The sequence below is a fragment of the Manduca sexta genome, chromosome 14, assembly GCF_014839805.1.
Source record: "Manduca sexta isolate Smith_Timp_Sample1 chromosome 14, JHU_Msex_v1.0, whole genome shotgun sequence".
Taxonomy (NCBI): domain Eukaryota; kingdom Metazoa; phylum Arthropoda; class Insecta; order Lepidoptera; family Sphingidae; genus Manduca; species Manduca sexta.
In genome coordinates, this window is record NC_051128.1 from 4,417,247 (window position 1) to 4,440,021 (window position 22,775).

General features: G+C 34.5%; 1 protein-coding gene across 8 annotated transcripts in view; it reads left to right on the plus strand.

Annotated features, from left to right (window-relative positions):
* LOC115439771 (putative polypeptide N-acetylgalactosaminyltransferase 9) overlaps positions 1–17,426 on the plus strand; it is a 230,197-nt gene extending 212,771 nt beyond the window's left edge. For 6 of the 8 annotated variants that reach the window (XM_037438703.1, XM_030163810.2, XM_037438706.1 and 3 more), the window contains exons 3-13: positions 4,251–4,297; positions 6,265–6,859; positions 8,200–8,244; positions 9,254–9,446; positions 9,779–9,948; positions 10,237–10,401; positions 10,626–11,089; positions 11,428–11,610; positions 11,998–12,105; positions 14,000–14,128; positions 14,891–17,426. In XM_037438703.1, the coding sequence (XP_037294600.1) occupies positions 6,625–6,859; positions 8,200–8,244; positions 9,254–9,446; positions 9,779–9,948; positions 10,237–10,401; positions 10,626–11,089; positions 11,428–11,610; positions 11,998–12,105; positions 14,000–14,128; positions 14,891–15,058 (1,860 nt within the window). In that variant the 5' untranslated portion in view covers positions 4,251–4,297; positions 6,265–6,624 and the 3' untranslated portion in view covers positions 15,059–17,426. Of the gene's footprint in view, positions 1–4,250; positions 4,298–6,264; positions 6,860–8,199; positions 8,245–9,253; positions 9,447–9,778; positions 9,949–10,236; positions 10,402–10,625; positions 11,090–11,427; positions 11,611–11,997; positions 12,106–12,688; positions 12,794–13,999; positions 14,129–14,890 lie in introns of all 8 variants that reach the window. The other 2 variants (XM_030163820.2, XM_037438707.1) reach the window with 2 other exon arrangements.
* The last annotated feature ends 5,349 nt before the right edge of the window (positions 17,427–22,775 follow it).

Consider the following 22,775-nt stretch of genomic DNA (forward strand, 5'->3'; position numbering starts at 1 on the left):
TGCTTCTAGTTGTTGCTTTACGTACAATACTAAGATCAACTGTAATAATATTTAACGTTGAATGGTAGCATAAGAATATCACTGATGTCTCATTCTTTCCGTGACCGTTCTGAGCCGAGGTTTCTAAGCCGTTAATGAGCTAGTCTTAGTATTTTAACTTAATTTTCAAGGGTTAAGAGTGCCTTAAACGCTTACCCGAAAGTGCGGTGCGTTTGTATAAACCCTGACAGGCTAACAAACGTATAGTCAGAAAAAAAAATAGTGTTCCATCTAGGCACGGAACTATTACAAACGAAAAGCATAGTAAATAGTTAGTTTTATTTTAATTATTATAATACTAAAGTGCTAGAATCTCGAATTTAGTAAAAAATAAATGGGTGATGGGTGGCTATGATAAAAATTTTAAATAACGCCTCGGTGATAGAATTGTGGTAAACTGAATAAATCTAATCACCCAAAAAAAATATTTCGTCACAATAAACTAAACAATAAACTAATTGACAAACATCCCTCAATTATATCTGTGTAGTGTATAGAATGAATTGTAAATTATTCTTTAATTACAAAGTAGGATTTTTGACGAGTATTATCGCGGTTTTAGTGGCCCCGACAACGGCGGTGGCGTGTTTAACTCTGGTAAAACGTTTCAAACAGCTAAGTCGAACACAGTGGTGTTGTCACATAGCTGCAACTGTTTAATTAAATTTGTTCTTATATTAACAAGTAATTGCCATTTAAAAAGTACGCGTTCATTGTATACGTACAGTATGTACTTGGTATGCTTGCACCTACTCAGAAATAAGGGTTAATATTTTTATTGTTTTAAACATTCGTTGAGAAATAAAGAAATTTCCTTAAGTTCATTAAAGTATACGCTTCGCATTTACGAAACTCTAAACCGCGTGTTAATTTTTTTGGTGATGCTTTCATTGCTATTGAAGGACTCCTCAGCGAGCTATGAGGGAAAATTAAGAACATCAAAAAAAACAAAACTATTTTTTTAAAATTCCTCCTCATATTCTCGAAATACAAACGATATTGCACCTAATTTGTTACTATGTTAGTTTCAGTTTTACCTTTCACGTGGACAACGTCGCGGATAAAACCACACGTGTATATAATCTAATGAGACGGTAAATGGAATTCCCTATTAATATGGCTTATGTGGCCAGCTGACCGGACGCCGTGTTAAACTGGTCGCTTATCTTGCCCAGGCGCAAAAAGCTTCAGGAAAACTGTTATATATCGTTGCACGTCGTTAAAAGCGCAACGAGGGTATTTACTCTTTGTTATGTGATTAAAATTAGCACATTTTGTTTACGTACCAACATGAATTTACTGGCTGTGAGGTTCATTGTGAATTGTTGTGTTTGTAAAGAATTACCCGATTGATCGAGTTCAGAAAATAGCAGTACAAAACGCGGTCCTTATGATCATTCATATTGCCAAAGAGTATCCCAGAGTGTGTAAGCGAAGCGAAGTGTGCGAAGTGTAGTGTAGCCAGTGTAATTAATGGACATAATAAGATTAAACATCTCATGGCGAAGGATGGAGAATGCAGTAGACCAAACAATACTTTGTAATTCAAGGTATTGGATGGTGTTTCTACTGTTTATGGGCGGTCGTATCGATTACCATCAGGCGAAAGGGAAGCTCGTCTCGTCATTCAAGCAATAAAAAAAATTGCATAAAGTTTATTTATATTCTGCAATTATATTTTGAACTTTTATTAAAGTATGGAATGAAAGGTTTAAAAAAATCGTCATATTTTAATGACAATAAATACTATTTCCTTTGCCTTCAATATTAGACCCACTTAAAATAATTATTCCTTGAGACTTAACCCGTTCGCAAACCAGGACACAGAAACAAAAAAAAAACACATAATAAGTGGGGTTACTTAGTAATCTACCTTTCAATCGAAGTTGTCACATGCAATGTGGGTTACAATAATATTTCCAATTAAATGCACGAATTGGTATACTTTAAGACCGTAGCACGCATAGATTATTAGATTTAGGTGCAGCGATAGGTCACTTTGCAATTTCTTTAGTCACCTAGCAAGGGCCAAGAGAATTAGTAGACGTATGCTGTCTTGGTCAACTGATGGTATACCATAATAGCTTGGTTATGTAGAGTCAAGATATGGGCAATGTTCGAATTCCAAGCCGGGCTCGGTTTTAAAGACAACATGCCAAGGTGATGTAGCCGATCTGCCTACTTATACGGAAAACAGAGGTCATATTGCATAAGTCATATTATATAGGTGTTATCCGCGATTATTTTTTATCATGTATACTGATTTTTTATGTTTACGCGAATGTTAGAGACATTAATATACAATTTATTGACGACCGTCCGCTCCGTGACCATGGAGGCTGCTGTCTTCGAAACGTCGACAGAAAATAATAATATAAATAACCGTGATAAAATAGTTTTAATAATGTATTTTTTTTTTTAAGATAAATTCGTAGCTTTTCGTATCAAAGCGTTTATAATATTTTGCGTCAAATTTATTGTACAAACAGTACTTGAGGACAGAAATTTTATATAATGCCTCGATTTACAAAGAAGAAATCATTTCTCTGTTTTTAAAAACCAATTCTGCAGTGTTATTTTGCAAGTCACGTTTACCATTAATGAACAATTTTGTTACTAATTAAGGGAAAATTACAAAGTTACTGTAATATAAGTGTCGTTATTGTAATCTAGGCGCCGCTGAAACTTAATTATAACGATTTGAATGAGATCATTTTCATAATCAGTGATATTCGTGCTTGAACAATTTTCTTAATTCAAAGCGAGATTTCACACTTGCTTGATAGTAAACATCACGTTTAATTTTGAAACAGTTGTTATGATCACTTTAACTTAGTGTTTTATTTTTCTGTTGGGTGTGTCCGCATGACTAGCTCCTAAGGGTAAAAAGTCTATCTATCAAATTTCATTTAAATCCTTTAAAAAGGGGTATGCGTATTTTTTTTAAATATTCAAACGATTACACATCTTTACAAGCTTTCAAGTCTATACTATTAGCAGCAAACGCTGCTCGCCCACTGCATCCAGCCTTTTCCAATATACTCGAAGGAATTTCCGATTCTACTTCAAGATTCTAGTTTCAAACCACGACTACTACAAAAGAGATATCAGCCATAGGAATTTTGGTACATAAATATCAAAGGACCTTTGAAATTTGGATTTATAAACTTTTTCATCTATAAATTTATAAATTTACATGTTCTATTGCTAACAAAATGCGGAGTCGGAGGTTCGGCTTTGCTTTCGAGGCAGGCACCGCTGATTTTTAAAGTTACTAATGCATTCATGGTTATTTTATTCGCTTTAAGAGTAAAGGAAAATATCGTTAGCATCTTTGCATACCTGAGATTTGTACATAATATTTTTTAAAGTGTAAACATTAACCCACATTAAGACGAAATACCAAATAACACCATGACCGATACAGCTGATACTATTTTAACGCAATTTAATATTTTCATTTGACTGCAACATGACCGTTTCCTTTATAAAAGTGTGTATAAAGCTGGTGCAGCAATTTGTGGCAAATCCAAGCGAGCTGCGACTGAAAATCAGCGTGGTCCGGCGCCCTTTACAAGGCTGAATCGTCTAACTCTTTCGCCGCAAATTGGTCGTGTTTAAGTTTTGAACGTTTAGCGAATGTTTAACGCTTCGAGATTAGCATTGTGAACTGTTTTCGATTGCTCTTTTTTAGTAGTTTCGTTTGATTCGATGGTTTTGTTCTATTTTATTGAAACTCTGTCAGATCCGGCGTTTCGGTAATTTTATTCGCATTTTTATTCTTGTAAGTAATTGATTTTTATATAAAATTTGTATTACTATTGGTTTTTAATATACCTACTATTGCTTCCCTCACTATGTCCCTCAATGTTAGGACTGAAAATACACCGAATCTGTCAACAATAAACAATGTCACAGATAAATTCGCCGAGAAGGCTGTTTTCCATATTACGATTGCTTTAAAATACAGTGACAAACCAATACGTAAGGCATACCGATACCATCAATAATGTTCGTAACAGCTGCAGGTAAACCTGGGAAAGATGTTCGCACGAATTTATCGCCGAAGACGTTTCGGACTCGGTCGGATATTTCGCCGTTTAGCGTTATTTACGTTAAATTTGAACCCATAAAGATTTTATCAAATTTATTGCACGTATCTTGGCTCACTTTAGCCCCTTGTATTAAAATGTTTTTCTTTATTGTTTCAGATTTTGGTAGCTCTGCTGTCCAGTTGGGAGCGTTGTCGTTTTTGACGGTAATCTTTGTGTTCTTTAAAATGTAATTTATTTAAATGTAACGTTTGTTTTTGAAGTGCAAAATCTCGATAGGTTTAAAACTTATAGGTAAAGTATCATATGAAAAAACCACATACATATAGCCCTTTCGATTTTTAATAAACACGACAGAAATATTATTATTATCATACATCTACACTACAAACATGTTCTGCTCTCACGTTCCCCTCCCTGTTGTAGTACAGAATATGTAACTCCTAATGAGTATGCCAAGAGAAAGGAGAAAAAATTCTAAATTAGGTTAAGTACTTATGTGGAGCAACATAAAAATTCAGGTCAGGAACGTACCAAGGCCCATCATACTTTACCTTCTCATTTCCATTCCTCGTCGCGGCGGTACCTATTGAAATTTTATTGAAATTCCCCCCTGGCTCACTGAATAAAATGTTTTAAAATAAGAAAGTATTACCACCGAGCGGTTCCGACTTACGTGCTTTGGTTTGTGTGAATTTGTATACATTTTAAATGCTAATTATCTTATCAACTTATTGGTTTAAACTTTACTGTTTTCTGCTGCGAAGGTTCCGCTTTCGATTAGAAAGACGTGTAACATGTGTTTGTGTTAGTTTTTCGAATAAGTAACGTCTTCGATGCTCGGGTTTAGAATTTTCTTACGATATGGAGATGGCCTCATCCTCTATGACGTCAAGAAGAAAAATATAACCTAGACGAAATGTGGGTAGACTGGTTTTGGGAATTAAGAGCGTGAACCTGTGCTATGTCATGAATGCTAAATTCGCCAATACTGAAAAATAGTATAAATTTATATTTTAATCGATTACCCCACATTCCCAAATACATATTATATTAGATATTACAATTCCTCACAACTAGCCAGTTTAATTCACACACCAACTTCTAATTACAATTCCCGTGCGAATGTAAACGTAACTCACCGTAACACATTTGGAATAAAGTTACGCAGGTTTATTAATGCCAAAACCGCGCCAAATTGCCATTTCGGCGTACAAATAGCCCGGTGCGTCGTTGAAAAATGGCACGGACGACCAACCCCGATAATGTAAATAGGGACACAATCCATCAGCGTTGCGGCGCTGGACCTCCCACTACACTCCCTACTCTTTTAAAGGACTAAATTGTACGAATGCTTTTCCGTATTGCAATTGAAAAAGGCTAAAGATCGCATGTATGGATTTTTTTTTCTTGTTTAATTTGGATTAGTGAGTTAAGATTAGTGGTTAAATAGGCATGGTTTGTGCCTTTTGGATGCGTGCCGCTTCCAATATGTCGAACTGAAAATATTTGGGGGCGCCCATATTCAACAATGGACATCCTGTGGCTGATGATGATGATTACGCATTTTAAAAATTTCAAAGCTATACACAGTTGCATTTTAATTATATTATTGTTAATTATGAAAACACAATAATTTAACCATGTGAATATATAACTATGATATATAATTTACTAATTATTCATATTTACAAAAAGATCGTAAATTTTATTCCCGTAGATGTACACATATCTTGATACCAAAGACTTGTTTCTAACAATTATGGAACCCAATACAGTAATTACAGTATCAGGAGATGGAATCCACGCCCTGTCGTAAACTCCCCCAAAAGGGACGGTCGCGACAAACGCAATTACTTTTGCGACAGCCATCAACGAAGATTCTTCGGAAATTCGACCGCGACGAAACGTAAAGTCATCAAAGTGCTTTTAAAAAGTCAACAAATTTAAACGGACGTTGATGTCCAAGTTTTTTAATCAGTTTTTATGTCATGGACTTTTAATGGGTAATTTAGATGTTATTCGATGGATGCGGTTTGTTCGATAATAATCGAAATAAAACTGAATATTTTAATAATATTGAAGCTTTTGTTATATGACTCATTTACTTGTCTATTTATACTTATACTTGTCATATAATGGTTGATTCTGATATTATTTTTTTTGTATACAGGGCAATACTAGAAGATCATGGACGATAAACCATGCTGCCAGAAGTGTTGGAAATGAAACAGAAGGCAAGAAAGAAAATACTAACATTACAACACACCCGGGCCGAGTTATAGCCAAAACAAATACCAAAGTCATGTAAATTGGAAACTAAACGCTCATATCTGAGAAGCATATCTGCGACAAAACAAATCTGAAAACATATCCATTATTTTATGCTAGTCACCTTTTGTGATTTTAGATTATGTAAATTATATTGCTCAAATTCTAAAAGAAGAAAATCTCTTAGGAATTATTGTACTGCAATCTTGACATGAACTGAGTGGACACTCGGCGATTAATATTATAGATCAATTAGGTGATAATGAAATATTACAGTATGTTCTTCTTAAGGAGACGAACGTTGATTTTGAAGGCAGTGTTGGTAATAACAGCGTTGTGGTTTATGGTTGCCCTGTTGACGACGAATGGGGGGTCAAGGAACGCCATAGGGGCACCGGCAGTGGAGTACGAAGATGCGGAAGCGAAACCCCTAAAAATGGCTAAACCCACATCTACAAAACGAAAGAGCGAGTCATACGGCAATAATTTGTCTGACGGTATGTTTGGTTGATTTATAATCGCATGAGTATGGTGGTGTAAGCATAAGCTTTTTCTTGTTGGTAGTATTTATTATTTTTTATATTGCATATGTGTTGATAATCAGTGAAATATTGTTAGAAGTCTCCTTTTTTGTATAATCTAATGTACATTAGAGCATATTGATATATTTTTAGGTTTACCTCAGTACGCTGATACTTTTAAAAGTTATTCAGTTGTAAATATATCACGACATCTAGACAATAAATTCCATTGTTTCTATTTTCTCAAGAAAGCTTGCTAAATTCTTAAAAATCCTTATCGAATGGTAAGAACATTCTGAGAAGTCGCGATTACATTCAAAGTTTATAAAAAATTCAATACGCCAGCTTTCGCAGAACTTCAGACTTACTCGGAATTTAACGATTGAAAACACATCAAAGCCACATGTAATGAACCGTTGGAGTATGAAATAGGCCGGTTGCAAGCCGGGAAATTTTATTCTGTTATAGCCTTATTAGTTTAGTTTTCGCCTCACAATATCATATTGAGATCATCGTTATTTTATAATTGTTATCATGTATAATTTGTTTCTTTGGTGTATTGGCAGAGGATATTGTAGGCTCTTGGTTTAATTCCAAGGGTTGGCAACATATTACTTGAATATAATTCAATTTCATCCTGCACAATATCTCAAAAAAGGGTGTTGTGCACTCCTCACACTAAATAAGGGAAACTGGATGATCACGTCACTTTTTTAGTGTAGGTAACTACACTAAAAAAGTGAAATGATTTTAATTTAAATGTTAAAAGGAAAACATATACAAACACATGCCTAATAAAAATAAATACATCCGTAGGTAAAAAATGAGTTCACGAATCACCAATTTGTGCAAAGGCTTCTCCTCTTTCGTTTACATCTCCAGTTGTGACTGTGTCTCGTCTAACACATAATAGCTATGCTAATAAGGTTACGTGTTTGAGAAATTCCCCGGAGCATTATAACAATGTTTCACTGTTGTATCTAATATACCCGCATTGTTGCTTAATGTGTCTCGCAACATTTATGCCAGTTTTCACTAACTATAGAACAGTACATCGTTCAATCGATTAATAATACTTTATTCTTTACTATGTAGACTAAAATTTCTCTCAAACCGCAAGTATGAACTTTAACGTAAATGAGATTTATGACCTATCGGCAAATGAAGCCTTGGTCGTTAGTAATGAGTTTCCAACTGATAGACAGCAGGTTTGTTCATTATCGGTGTAAACTGGCATGGATTCGCGATCATCGTTTGCATGTATAGCGTCGTTTCTTTCCAAATGATGCATGATAATTTGCATTTGTCCGTCACAGCACGAACGCGCGTCAATTGGCTCGATCGGATTGCTGGAAGCGAAGGTAATTCGAAAAACGCTTTTTACTTTTTTTTTTAACGTTGTGGGTGTGTGTGTTTTTGGCCGGTGATATGTGGCCGCATGACTGCTGTTATCTATGTAGATTTTGGTGTTGGTCGTTTAAGTATATTGATAAAAACATAATTTAGATATCTATTTGTGTTTCAAATATACATTTATACATATTTTCTTTCTATATTTCCTTAGATTTTGCTAATTTTATTGTATAGGAAAGCAGTTAAAGAATATTCATTATTTATTGAATTTCATGCTTTAATTATTTTTTATAATCTTGTCTAAACAGATCATATTATTAACAAAAATATATCATTACCGTGAGTGTCTATTTTCACCACCTCAATATACAAGTTATTTCATAATATGCATGTAAAATGTAATATGTGTTTAAATGTCCGTAAGCCGATAATGGCAGGATCAGAGATAACTATTGTTAATTTACTTTTTCTAGTTACTATAACAACTCAAATATTATAATTTCTAAACATGTAGATGACCGTGAAGATAAAAGAAGGCTTTAGAAAATAAAACTATCACAATTCTTAAAAAAAATGTCCAATTATTTTTTCAACTTTTCAAATTAATTCTATAAATAGGAATTAATTTTAGTTATCTATGGGACCATATTACAATATACATTTATACGTTTATTTATTATAAATGTACCACACTCGGTACAGTTATGTTTGGAAAGTTGAAATCATTGATTTTATGAAACCAAATTTTTTATTCACATTTCCATATTTGGAAAGAAATGAAGATTTATAATCTATACTAATATATAAAACCGAAGAGATTATTTGAACACACTAACCTTAGGAACTACTAAATCGATTTTGAATTCACTAATGGGAAGCTACATTACTCTTGAGAGCTGTAGGCTACCTTTTTTACCCGGAACAGCATTTTCATGGATACGGAGCCGCAGGCAAAAGCTAGTCAGTAATAAACTTTTAATTATTTGACGTATTTATGTTAAAATAAATATATTTTAGGCCTGGGAGTACTGGCTGCCCCAGGTTCAGACAATGCCCCAGGCGAGTTAGGAAAGCCAGTGGTGCTGCCCAAGAACTTGACAGAAGACGCAAAGCAAGCTGTTTCTGAAGGTTGGAAAAAGAACGCTTTCAATCAGTATGTGAGCGATCTTATATCTATCAGGAGGAAATTGCCAGATCCTAGAGACGAATGGTAAGAAGTTTCTAATAATAATTATAGCGAGTTAAATAAAGACTTCGAAAGAATATAAGTTATTATGATAGTATCTTAAAGACTGTCCCCCTTATTCAAGACGTTTTTTATGTAAGGACGGAGTAAAGCTGTGATAAGTCTGTTTCTCAGTGCTGACGGCATGGCAGCCTTCGCAGTGCGTAGACATAGGGCCGTTGTGATTGGCTAATATTGAGATACAACTTCAGCACTATTACAGTAATCGCTTAAGTGTTATGAAATTAACTTTAATCTAAAATATTTTCTAATCGAATACATTTAAGTTTGTATTTTAAATGTGTTATCTTTTTAAGGTGCAAACAATCTGGAAGATACTTAGAGGATCTGCCGCAGACGTCTGTGGTGATATGCTTCCACAATGAAGCGTGGTCCGTGTTGTTGAGGACTGTACATTCAGTTCTAGATAGATCTCCAGCGCATTTGATCAAGGAAATAATCTTAGTTGACGACTTTTCTGATATGCGTAAGTATTTTTTTTTACTTGGTTCTAATTATTATTTCGTTTTGGTAACTACTATAGTGTTGGTGGTATAAATTTCATCGTATGTAATTATTAAAGTCAAAGCTTAAGTTTTATTAGTATTAATAAGTATTTTTTGACGGTAATATTTTGTGCCTTCAATAAAAATGACTACTTAAATTTTAAACCTAATTTTGCTATTCTCTCGACTCAGTTTAGTGTACACAATTTGATATTTGCATATTTAGTCTTACGTGCCTATAATTTGATTAAATCCTATGATTTTCACAGCGCATCTAATGCAACAATTGGACGACTATATGTCGTCGCTGCCGAAAGTGAGAATAGTGAGAGCTACCCGACGCGAGGGACTGATCAGGGCCAGATTGCTCGGTGCCAGATACGTGACCGCTCCTGTGCTAACGTATCTCGACAGCCACTGCGAGTGCACCGAAGGTGAGCACGTTCGTCGTTTGAGAAAGTACATAGCAGCTGGTAGTTTTGGATCGACAGTTTCAAACAATATGGTTCAAGTTTGATTGGCGTTTGAAGTGTTATTAATTAGTCATTGATGAGTGATGCATTGATGAGTAATAAAAGCACAGCAGATATTTATCGTAATTTAATGATAATCAAATATGTACCTTAGAAAACAAATTTTCAACAAATCCCAATTTCAGGTTGGTTGGAGCCTCTGTTAGATCGTATCGCACGCAATAAAACAACGGTCGTTTGTCCCGTGATTGACGTCATCGACGACAACACCCTCGAGTACCATTACAGGGACTCGTCATCCGTGAACGTCGGTGGATTCGATTGGAACCTACAATTCAATTGGCATCCAGTACCGGCAAGAGAACGAGCGAGACACCAGAACACGGCGGAGCCAGTCTGGTCTCCGACCATGGCCGGTGGACTCTTCGCAATCGACAAGGAGTTTTTCGAAAGACTCGGAACATACGACAGCGGTTTCGACATATGGGGTGGTGAAAATTTAGAGCTGTCGTTTAAAACGTGGATGTGCGGCGGCACGTTGGAGATTGTGCCTTGCTCGCACGTCGGTCATATATTCAGGAAGCGTTCGCCTTACAAGTGGCGGACTGGCGTGAATGTGTTGAAGAAGAATTCTGTCCGTTTGGCCGAGGTGAGTTCGCAAAATTTATAAACATACAGAATTGATACAGAGTTATAACGTCTGTAGATTCGTTCGTACCGCACAAAAATATTTAAAATTAAACGAATTGGATTACGCATATTCACAGACTGATTTTCAAATACAAATTTACAAATTTTATCTAATGTAGGAACTGGACACAAATAAAAAATATAACAATGTCTCTTTTTATACATTTTTCATGATCTAATTGTTTTTTCACTTTTTGCAAGAATTGGGTACCATAGTTACATACAAAGTTTTATACAAATCATTTCAATTGCCTCTATTATTATGATTTAAATAATTAGATTAATTTATGTTTTTAGGTATGGCTGGACGATTACGCCAAATATTACTACCAGCGTGTAGGAAATGACAAAGGAGACTATGGCGACGTATCTGGTCGTAAATCATTGCGTGACAAGCTTGGTTGCAAATCGTTCGAGTGGTATCTGAAGAATATTTATCCAGAACTGTTTATTCCTGGAGAATCCGTTGCACATGGAGAGGTTTGTTTTCGTGCTCTGAGTTATTTAGTTAATGTTTATTACCTAAAAAGTTTATTAAAGTTTTCAGCAATTGGATACGTCTATTGACATATTACATTAGATTTGCTCTACAAGACGGTAAAAATATAATAAGTTTTATAATTATGCAGGGTAATAATCAAGACGTTTAACGAATTGTTATTTTATAACACCCCCGTAATTAACTCATTTCTATATTTAAAACATCGAAAGATTTACAATATTTAGCTAGCAAAAATGTTATTTAATTGTGATTATTATTTTAATACAAAGTCTATTTGCTACTCACGATTTCGAAAACGATATCTTATTATCACGATGCGAGTGCAAAATTATATGAACGTGCCTATCAAAATTATTCCTGCACAGATCCGCAATGTGGAGTTCGCAAAGATATGTCTGGACTCTCCGACGCGCAAATCCGATCATCATAAACCAGTCGGACTTTACCCGTGTCACCGGCAGGGTGGAAACCAGGTCTTTTGATGTCGATTTCATATTCGACACATTGCGGCAGTACCACGTTTTAGGAGATCTCGTTTATTTATATTATGTTTGCGGTCAATTGGTCTTTTACTTTTGCACTCTTTCATGCACGACGAAACACGATCACTTCTTATAGCACGGAATGACATACTTCAATTTTATGATGACTATTAATAGATAAGGAACAGAGGGTTCTATCGCCGCTACTGTCTCGACGGCGTCGTTGAGGATGACGACGACGACGAGGAACATGAGCCTGTCTATGTCCACAAATGCCATGGAGGTGGTGGCAACCAGGTACTCCTACTGACAGAAAGGAGTTATGGTTTTGTTGTAACCTTTCCGTGTTACCCTAAGGGCTGTCGTACTTCATGTTTTCAATTTGTTCTCACGCGAGGGTTGTGTGTTACCAGTTTGTGTAATGTTTGTTTTTCCATTTTTCATTATCACGTTATGTCCGCTGACATGATCACTCGATATTGCCGATTCAACTTCACCGTCGGTGCGGTCGAATGATGATGTTTGCTGTGCACGCTTGCTTTGGCACGCCTCTATAACTTATGGATGGCATCAGATCGCGAACCCTCGGGCTGCAATGTGCATCGATTCTGCAGCCGGGCCCGAAGATATGAAGAAACCTGTGAACCTTTGGCCTTGCCACGGCGAATACGGAAACCAGGTTTGTCAAAGGCCGCCAAACGTTTGTTTAATCTATGCTTTTGCTTACCTGTACGGACCGGTGTCGGTGTTCCATCATCATCTAGGTAAGTGGTGGTTTGTAGCGTTAACGATCTTCGCTCTTTAATAATTGACATTGATTAATCAACGAGAATTTTGCGTGTCGCCTTATCCATTTCTCACTTGACACGCAAAACATGCATGCCTTTACATTTTGTTTTGTACGCCGTACTAATGCGAACGAAATGTTTGTAACACAAGTAATATTCATCAATTAACATCACATTTGTTAGATTAAGGTTAATTAAAATTATACATACATACGACATACGATTTCATTATAGATACGAGGGATTAGTGAGGTAAGTAGGACGTTAGTCGACCCGTTGTCATGAGAAGTTTTCGTGGTCATGCCATTTGGATATAATAATGATTTTATAGAAAATGACATTGGTTTATGTCACATTCTATAGTTCTTCAAAATTTGGTACTGCCGTGATGTAACTAGCATATAAGGTGTAAATAAATAGTATTATGTATATAGTATTTATATAATATCGTAAGTTATTTGTGTTTTGATTTTATTGCCTATTTGTTTTTATTACGGTTAACGGGTTCTCTGGACAAAGCCTTAGTTCTTCTCTTAATAATTTTCTTGTTTTTAATTTAATTTTTAACACCTATTTGATCAAATTATTATGAATCCTATATTACTAACTAAGTAAATATTATTATTATTAAGGATGACATTCAGAAATTACATTTTCATATTTTAGTCAGAGAGTTTATCATAATTTCAGCTTGCGCTTTGAAAAGTTTTGAATCACATTACGAAGGTGACGGTTATTGATTTTAAATTCTGAATATCATCTCATTCGTAACTATTGATTGAAATTTCCGAATAGAGAAAATATAAAGTAATTTTAAAATATAAATCTGATTTTGACAACTCATTACCCGCCGTTTTCAATAAACGATTCCAATTTTTCAATATATCGAGAAAATGGATCAATCAGAACATTTTTTAACATGCTTAATAACTTGTTATTTTAATTGGTTTATTCTCGGCATTGTACCGAAGATTAAAATAAGGTTTGATTATTAAATACATCCATTAAGGTCTATTCGGGAACTTCAAAATATTTAGCCATTTATAACTTCACCAAACTGTTTGCTTTTCGTCAATGTGTTTTCAACTATTTTTCAGTACTGGATGTATTCCAAAAATGGTGAGATTCGCAGAGACGAAACCTGTCTGGATTACTCTGGTCACGACGTCGTCCTGTACCCGTGTCACGGCGCCAAAGGCAACCAATTATGGTTGTATGACCCGAACGTAAGTTTTGCATAATTTCTAACTCAACGCGCCCTCGAAACTATATTAAATCGAATTAAAATAGAGGCAATTTTCTTTTGGAAACGGCAGCTGAATTATTCATATATAATATTAAGTAGATTTTTTTTTGTATACACTTAGATATTTCTGGAAATATTCAACGTCACGTTTTTAGTCAGTAGATGAAAATGTTTAGTAAAACTCGTATGTTAACTCTGATGATTTGGATGATATTTTTACTATTAGGATTTTTAAATTCATCACACAAACTGCGACTATTGGCAAAAGCCAACGATTTATAAAGCGAAAAAGTTGAAAGAGTCCACCGTAGACTGAGTGGTGCAAGTTTCATTTCCGCCCCGCAGCAAACATTGTGGTCTCTCGCTGTTTGTCTTAAGTCGACTCGGTTTAAGGCCACTAGTGGGTAGCATTTTGGTTGTATATACTTTCCTCAAATACCAGCTCTATTTTCATTTGGCACATTGTTGCATTCATGTCTAAATGTCAGTGGCGAAAAGTAAAAATTTCTAAAAGGGAACCCGACAAAACATATTGTTATAGTTACTAATATGCATAAAAGCGGTCTGCAAATCGTTCTGATGATAATTAGATTCTAGAAAAATTCTACATAAAGAGAAGGCGGCAGAAATCGGCTTATACAGGCCCTTCGCCACTGCTAAATATCATAGTTGAAACAAATTCTTGCAATATCACAAATATACTCATCCCATTCTTCGTGTTAATTTATTCAATTATTTGCAGACGAAGTTGCTGAAACACGGCTCGAGCGAGAAATGCATGGCTATATCGCGCAACAAAGACAAAATCGTGATGGAAACTTGCAAAGAATCCGAGGACCGGCAGAAGTGGACCATGGAGAACTTCAACGCCGACCGACTAAGCCCAGAACTCGTGGCGGAGTTACAGTAGCCAGAGGCCTATAATGATGTTCTGTTCATATAGACTATTGTGAACGGTCACTTAGTGTTTAATGAAGAATTCACTTGTTGTCAAACGCAATGTATGCTTCATAGTGTACTTGGTTAAGTATGTATTTATATAGGTGTTTCAATATGTTTGGTCTCTCGACTGGTGTGCAATTTTATTGTGAAATTTTTAAAAAATGTTTATGTCAATGATTGTAAATATTTAAGGTAATTAAGGGTTTTTATTTGATGAATAGATAATGTGTTAGTTTGTTGTTCGGCCTAAATACGGACTGATTTGTTTGAACGTGTTTGATACGGTTGCCATTTAATATTCAGTTCCTAACAGAAATGTGACATGATTCCGAACGGTGAGTATTATGCTAGACGTCTCAATTCATCTGATCGATGCGGAAATATTGCTTCAAGGTCTAACACGATCCGATCGGAAAGCTATCGAGAACGATAAAGCAAAGCGACTACAAAAATAAAAAAAAAATGGATAGCAGAGCAGGAAATTGGGTTCAACGATGCGCTTTACGAGATCGGCTCTATAACTGGACTTGTTTATATGAGAGATACACATACATTTGTGAAATAACATTCAAGTTACGATTGCTTATTTTTATGATTAACTAGCGACCCGCCCCGGCTTCGCACGGGTGCAATGCTGACTATTTAATGGATGTTACTATTATACATATAAACCTTCCTCTTGAATCACTGTATCTATTAAAAAAAACCGCATCAAAATCCGTTGCGTAGTTTTAAAGATTTAAGCACACATAGGGACAGAGAAAGCGACTTTGTTTTATACTATGTAGTGATTATAATGACCCCGAAATGGCTGATGTTTGCATCATATGAATTAAGCATATCTGAGAATTGTGTTTTATTTTTTTTACGAATTTTCAAAGTATTTAATGTAAATTAGAAACGTAATTGTATTCTATGAAGTATTATAATACTTGTTAGTATATTGCGACTGTACATATCTTGGTATATCGTTCATGTGCTTTGAACTTTGATGGTATTTATTAAGATTACTCGGTAATGTCGAGTGATCAGCTTAGCTTGTAATGTAATTGTGATTTTTATAACAAAACCTATTATACTGCCAGCATTTAAAGGTGTGGGAGTGAAGCGAAAATACAATTGAAATTGTCAATGAACATTTTGATTCAGAATACGAAAATCTAGATAATTGTAACAAAAAAATTTGTTTCGTAGATATTAGATATTTTTTTATATATGGGTGTTGCATTTTTGTTTATTCTTGTTTTATATAATTTGAACTCCTGAGATACCTATGGGTGATTGTGTAAATTTAAATAATGTTTAAATTAGTGGATGCTGTACACTAAAACATTATTTGTGTTTATTTTTCTTGAATTGGAATATTTTTGAATATATTTTTTTTAAGTATTTTCTATATGCAAAAATGAGGTCTATGAATTAGTCATTTATATTTAGTTATTGTGGTATAGTAGACTACATAACTATATAAACATTCCTTAGTGATAATAATCCTGCAGTTTGTTACTATTCGAATCTCGTCTATTACCTTGTAGCATTCCTTCAAAGAATTCCATTGTTTTTCTAAAAAGAAATCTTTTATTTAATAATAATTCTATGGCGGAATGTCGCGTTAACTTTATTTGTTTATCATTATTAGAAATAGAGAAGTATGATAAACAAAATACACATATTACGTAATGTAAAAATAAACCAGGACTTGACTCATCACATTTTTTTTTAAATAATTGATGATTTTAATACAATTGTTACATATCAAATAAATTGTTAATAACATGTGAACTTTCCGAGTGAATTTAAAATAAGCAATATACACAATCTATTGCCATTAAATCACTTTTAAATATAAAAAGTAATTAAGAAAGTCAAAACACTGTATGTAATCCATATCAAAGTTAATTCAACGTAAAACATCTTAAAGTTTAAAATAGAATATCTAGACTGAGTAAAACTAAACTCGTTTTAATGTGATTAAATTTCTTCGTATCTTGCTGCTAATTAAAAACTATTTTGAAACGCTAAACAGTAAGTAATATCTTAATGAAGTAATGAATTCAACGCTCAGGTTTTAGTTATGAAATTTTAGTTAATTTTAAAGATGTTTCGTGTAAATATCGAGTTCTGTATTTATAGTTAGTTAATAAATATTTCTAGCGTATTGTTAGGAAGTTATGAACGTGCCTTATACTTTTATGACATAGGTAATTATATTTGAATGTTGACACTTCTGTATATAGTTTCGATGTCTCCCTCTGTATTATATTATAGGATATTGAACTCTAATGTTTAGACTATGAAGTAGTATTTGTAAAATAAAGCATTATGTTGGATTTGTATGGGAGTTTTTTTCTTTGGTGTCTACGTAATAATTTCATTAAGACAAGAGTGGTTCAAGAAAATTCTATACTTGATGGTATAAGACCAAACCTCCTTGAATTTTTGTTTTTTTTTAAGCCAATAGGAATTGAATGTTTCATTCACCCAAATCCATGAATAACACATGAGAGAAATTCCTTTATTTTACCGAATTGAAAGAACATAGAATTGGAAAATGAGGTCGAATGCCAATGATCTATTATTTATTACTTTACTTTGCTCGTGAATGAAATATTTTTTTTTGTACGTAAAAAAGTAAAACATGATATAAAACAATTAAAATAAAGCTTGATTATTCTTTTGTTTATTGCTTTGACCAGCGAGACGAGACCGCTGTTCGTCCGATGGTAAGTGATACGACCGCTCATAAATATATCAACATCCAATACCTTGAATTACAAAGTATTGTTTGCTATTGCTGCGCTCGCCATCCTGAGATATGAGATGTTAAGTATTATTATGTCCAGTAGTTACACTGGCTAGACTGTTCAAACCGGCACACAACAGTGACTACACACTACTGCTTGGCGGCAGAAATAGACATTGCGGCAACCTACCCAGGCGGACTCTCACATATGAGAGACCTACCAGTGAACGTCTCAAAAAAGGGTCTTTGATCGAGAGACTTATCCATTTGTCTCGTAACCAATTCCAATAAAACGACCCGAAGTCATGATGTGTTTTTTTTGTCAATTCTATGCACACTGTGCCTAAAACCGACACTGCATAAATACCTACACATTTTTGATAGCAAAAATATCCATTGCAGATTTGAATTTTTGCCCTCGCTATAAAAATCTATGCAATTCTGAAACTGTGTCGGCGTCCTATGAATGAAAGAGTTTCGGAATGTGACTGTTACTTTGTATTTTTAAGATAACTAAGTAAAAACCGAACATGATGTATGTCTTTTAGTAAGTCTCATACCTTATTACCCATAAATTGTACAAACTACCACGCTGAGGTTCTGGTTTCGAATCCCGGGTTGGGCCAAAATAATAGAGACTAGGTTTTTCCGTCTTTAAAAATTACTCAGCCACGGCTCGGAGTCCGGAAGTTGGCGGTGCGATACCCCGTGTAAAAGCACGTAAAGCCGTTGGTCCTTCGCCTGAGCTCTCTTCAGTCATGTAGGATTGCCGTCTCACTGGACTATGAGAGTGAACAAACAGAAAGTGCTACTGTGTATTGCGCACACACTTGTGCACTATAATATATCCTGCATACCTGGCTGATTTTCGTTGAGATTGGCCGCCGTGGCCAAAATTCGGTTAGCAATCACTACTACTATAAAACAATACAGAATTTTATTATGTATTATCCTTCTCTATCTTATAGTTATAAAAGCTTTCATCTCACTGCTCAACAAATATCATTCATCATAAAACACTGAATAACTATTTTATTTTATTTAGGCATAGCTACAGGGTATAAATTATAATTATACAAAAAGGATACATATAATAGTGTTAACAGTGCTAAATTCAAACTTCGATAAAAACTACGCAAAACATTACAATTTGAAGCACTAAATTACAAACTATTGCCTGGATATACAATGTTTATAATTAAGGCGGTTACAATACAAAATCAACCCCAACGATACATACAAAACATAATTACCAATACAAAATCAATACGTAATCTTCCTACGTGAAACTGAAAATCAAGTGCAAAGTTTGCCGGTCTCCTGTGCCAGTATGGCTTAGTCGAAGTGTTTTGTTTTGTTCGGACGGACGTTGCCTGCTGGATTAGTGTTCCTGTTGGATTTTGTTTTAATTGACGCTGTTTCTAACTTGCGGGCAGTTTTTTGAAAATTCAAATTAGTTTGAACGACATGTATACTATCTTAATAGTTTGCTAAAGTACAATTTTGGTTGTACTGATATTATACACGATGATTTTTATATACATCAACCATCATCTTACCTTTGATTAGGGAGTTAGATAGACACTTAAGGTATTGAACTATTTAATAAATAAAACTTGAGGTCTGCGTACTTCTTATTACATGAGTCGGCGTTGTACAGTAAACGCAACTCAGCTGTCAAAATCCATCACATTCTATGATTTAAGATGTCATTTGAGATCATGTTTTTGAAGATACTGACTTTTGCACACCGACGCGGCGGACTGCGGTAGCAAAACGGCGGTGAATCTGCCCTAACACCTACTAGATACCTTCTCGGCTAATATTATATTTTAAAGCGAAAATAAATTGCATTATGGAATTTCAAAATGGAATATTTTTCACTTTTTGTTTTGTATCTGATATTATTATACTCGACTTTGGCAAAATCACCGATAAATAAATGGTAGCAGCCATAATATTATAAAAGAAGAAGAGTTGAATTCTAAATTCGGCATAAAGAACCAACGAATCTGATAAATTTCGCCCGTAAAATAATACAATAATTATCACTAAGATTACACAAATACCGTATTAATTATTTTTATCAAAATATTAGTAAATTTTTACGTCTTTGTATGCGTAAAGTGTACTATTCTATTTAAAATCTAAATCTCTTACGAACTCGTGGCACAATTTCAAATTTCCCTACATTTAATAACATGGGAAATAGCAGCAAATTATATGTTATTTTACGATCTAAAAGTCCCATCATAAATTCTGATGTGCCCAAACAAAAAGTCATAACTCTGAAATGAGGAGTTGTAACAAAAGTTGGTCACACCAACTGCCACCCATAAATGGGTGACGAGTTAAGGGTAGGATGCCTTCTTTTCATAGTTATGCTTATGCTTTATTTTTTGGATTATGGACTAAAAGATCTTGGACTGGTTAGAGTGTCATATCTGGAAACATTATATGGGATTTTCTAAATCGATTTGTTAGGTATTGGATACCCAGAAGGGATTGACATCCGACATATATAAACTGCAAATACGAATTCCTTGGGCTGAATTTACATAAGATCAAGATCGGCAAGCAACTTTGCGGATGACCAAGACCTCAGTCCCCCCCGTGACCACGAAGGCAGCAAAGTCTTCGAAACGTCGGGAGAAAAATATAAAAACCGCGATCAATTCAAAAAAATAGTTTGATATTAATTTTTAACATTCGCGTAAACATAAGAAATCATTAAGCAACCCATCTAATAACTAATTGAAAGCATAAGCGCCTACGTTCTTTACATACTACTGTTGCTCACCTTACATTTTGCTACATTTCGTCTCTAGGTGTGTGAGGAATCTTAAACCCATCACGTTCATTTTGTTAGCTATCTTTGATTCCGACTAGTTTTTCTCTCGGGACTAATACTTGACTTGAGAACAAGAGTTACAACTCCAACGGTCAGCAGATCCCCTTATTCGTGTTATTTATAACATTTTTTTTTTCAAATCTTTATTTAAGGAGCTTGGTCGTCGTCGTCGTATGTCCATACGTCCACTTATACTCGTGCCTACTAAATTTTGATGAAATCAAAATATTTTTTTTAATAATGCCTTAGCCTCTTCGGATACAGGAACCGATTTATTACATTGTTTGATAAAGTCTAGAGTCAATTGAACTGGTACAATTTAACATATTATAAATAAACATATTACCCTTGCATTGTTACTTGACTTTTTAATTTTGTAATTGATTTATTGTATTGCCGCCGCTTCAATACATTATATGTATTGAAGCGGCGATAGCCTAGTTGGGTGTGGAACGGACTGCCGAGACGAATGTCCGCAGGTTCAAATCCCAAAGGCACACACCTCTGACTTTTCTAAAAAATCATGTGTGTATTCTTTGTGAATTTATCGTTCGCTTTAACGGTGAAGGAAAACGTCGTGAGGAAACCTGCACATCTGAGAAGTTCTCTATAGGAATTTCGAAGGTGTGTGAAGTCTACCAATCCGCACTAGGCCATCGTGGTGGACTAAAGCCTAATCCCTCTCAGTAATAGAGGAGGCCCGTGCTCAGCAGTGGGCAAGTATATAATACAGGGCTGATATTATTAATTGATTTAAATAAATTTAGCATACTTGTAAAATGTTATAAAATTGTCATTTTTAACATAATATGAATTATTTTTTTAACTAACTTATCATGAATCTCAAAGTAGTTTTTCAATGGTAGTAAATTCCTAAGATTCTAATATTATATTTACGGTTTTCCTACTATATTTCAGAACAATTATTGCTGTTATAATAAATAAAAAATACAGTTTCCATAAAACGTATAAATATTTTGCAAAGTTTTGAAAAAATCTCATTCTTTATCAAGAAAATCTCGAGATAAGTTGCCAGTTATTCATGAATAAATAATATTAAAGGCAAAAGTAGAAACTCAAAGACTATAATCTCGTCTGCGGATTCCGAGAAATCTTACTATCTTACTTCTTACTTAATATTATAAATGCGAAAGTTTGTGAAGTTTTTTGAATGTTAGAAGTAAACGCAAATATCTGAATTTTGAATGAAATTTGGCTCATAGATAAGATATTAATATAGTGTTTTTATCCCATTACACAGTGGTAGAATGTTTGTATTCGCCCGGATAGCGATCACCGTACACAAGGTGTAAAACCCGCCATTGTCGCCCACGTAAGTGTCGCTTTTCGGGATCAGCCTGTGTTCGGTTTCAAACAGGTATAACAGTAAAATTAAATTATTTTACGTATTTTATCGCGGTTCTAATATTTTAGTTTTCTCTCGACGTTTCGAAGACTTTGCAGCGTTGTGGTTGCGGGGGGAACTGACCCGAAGGCTGCAGTCCTCGAAACATCGAGAAAAAACAAAAATATTAATACACTTCAATACTGGTGGTCAAAAACACTTTTCGTGATTCGATATTATCTGGTCATCACTCCACTTACCATCAGGTCTAGAAGGACACTTTGTCGTGCAATAAAAGAATTATGTTTTTATCCCGGGAAAAAATTTCATCCGCATAGTTGTGAGTCCTATTTCAAATATTCGTAGTTCATTCCTACACTTGCGTTTGCATGTTTGCTAATCCGTTCATAGTAGTGAATAATACCTATTTCGTATATTCGTAGTACTTTTAGTTGCGTTTGAAGTTTGTTATAAATTTGATGACTTGGTTAAGTAGCATTTAAAGTATAACAATTAATTTGCGCATAGGTATTTCTGTCTGAAACTGTTGCAAAGATCGTTTTTCTAAACTTTTGTTTGGTATTTTGCCAAATTTATTTATTCTGTTTTTACTCGTTAAACTATGTCTTTCGATACATCAAAGTATAAAAAGATATTTTTCCATATCTTCAGAAATCGCAACAGCCTAAATGACATTGTTAAATACCAGGTAAGTATAAAATACCTCTTTTTCAGGAAGGATTAAT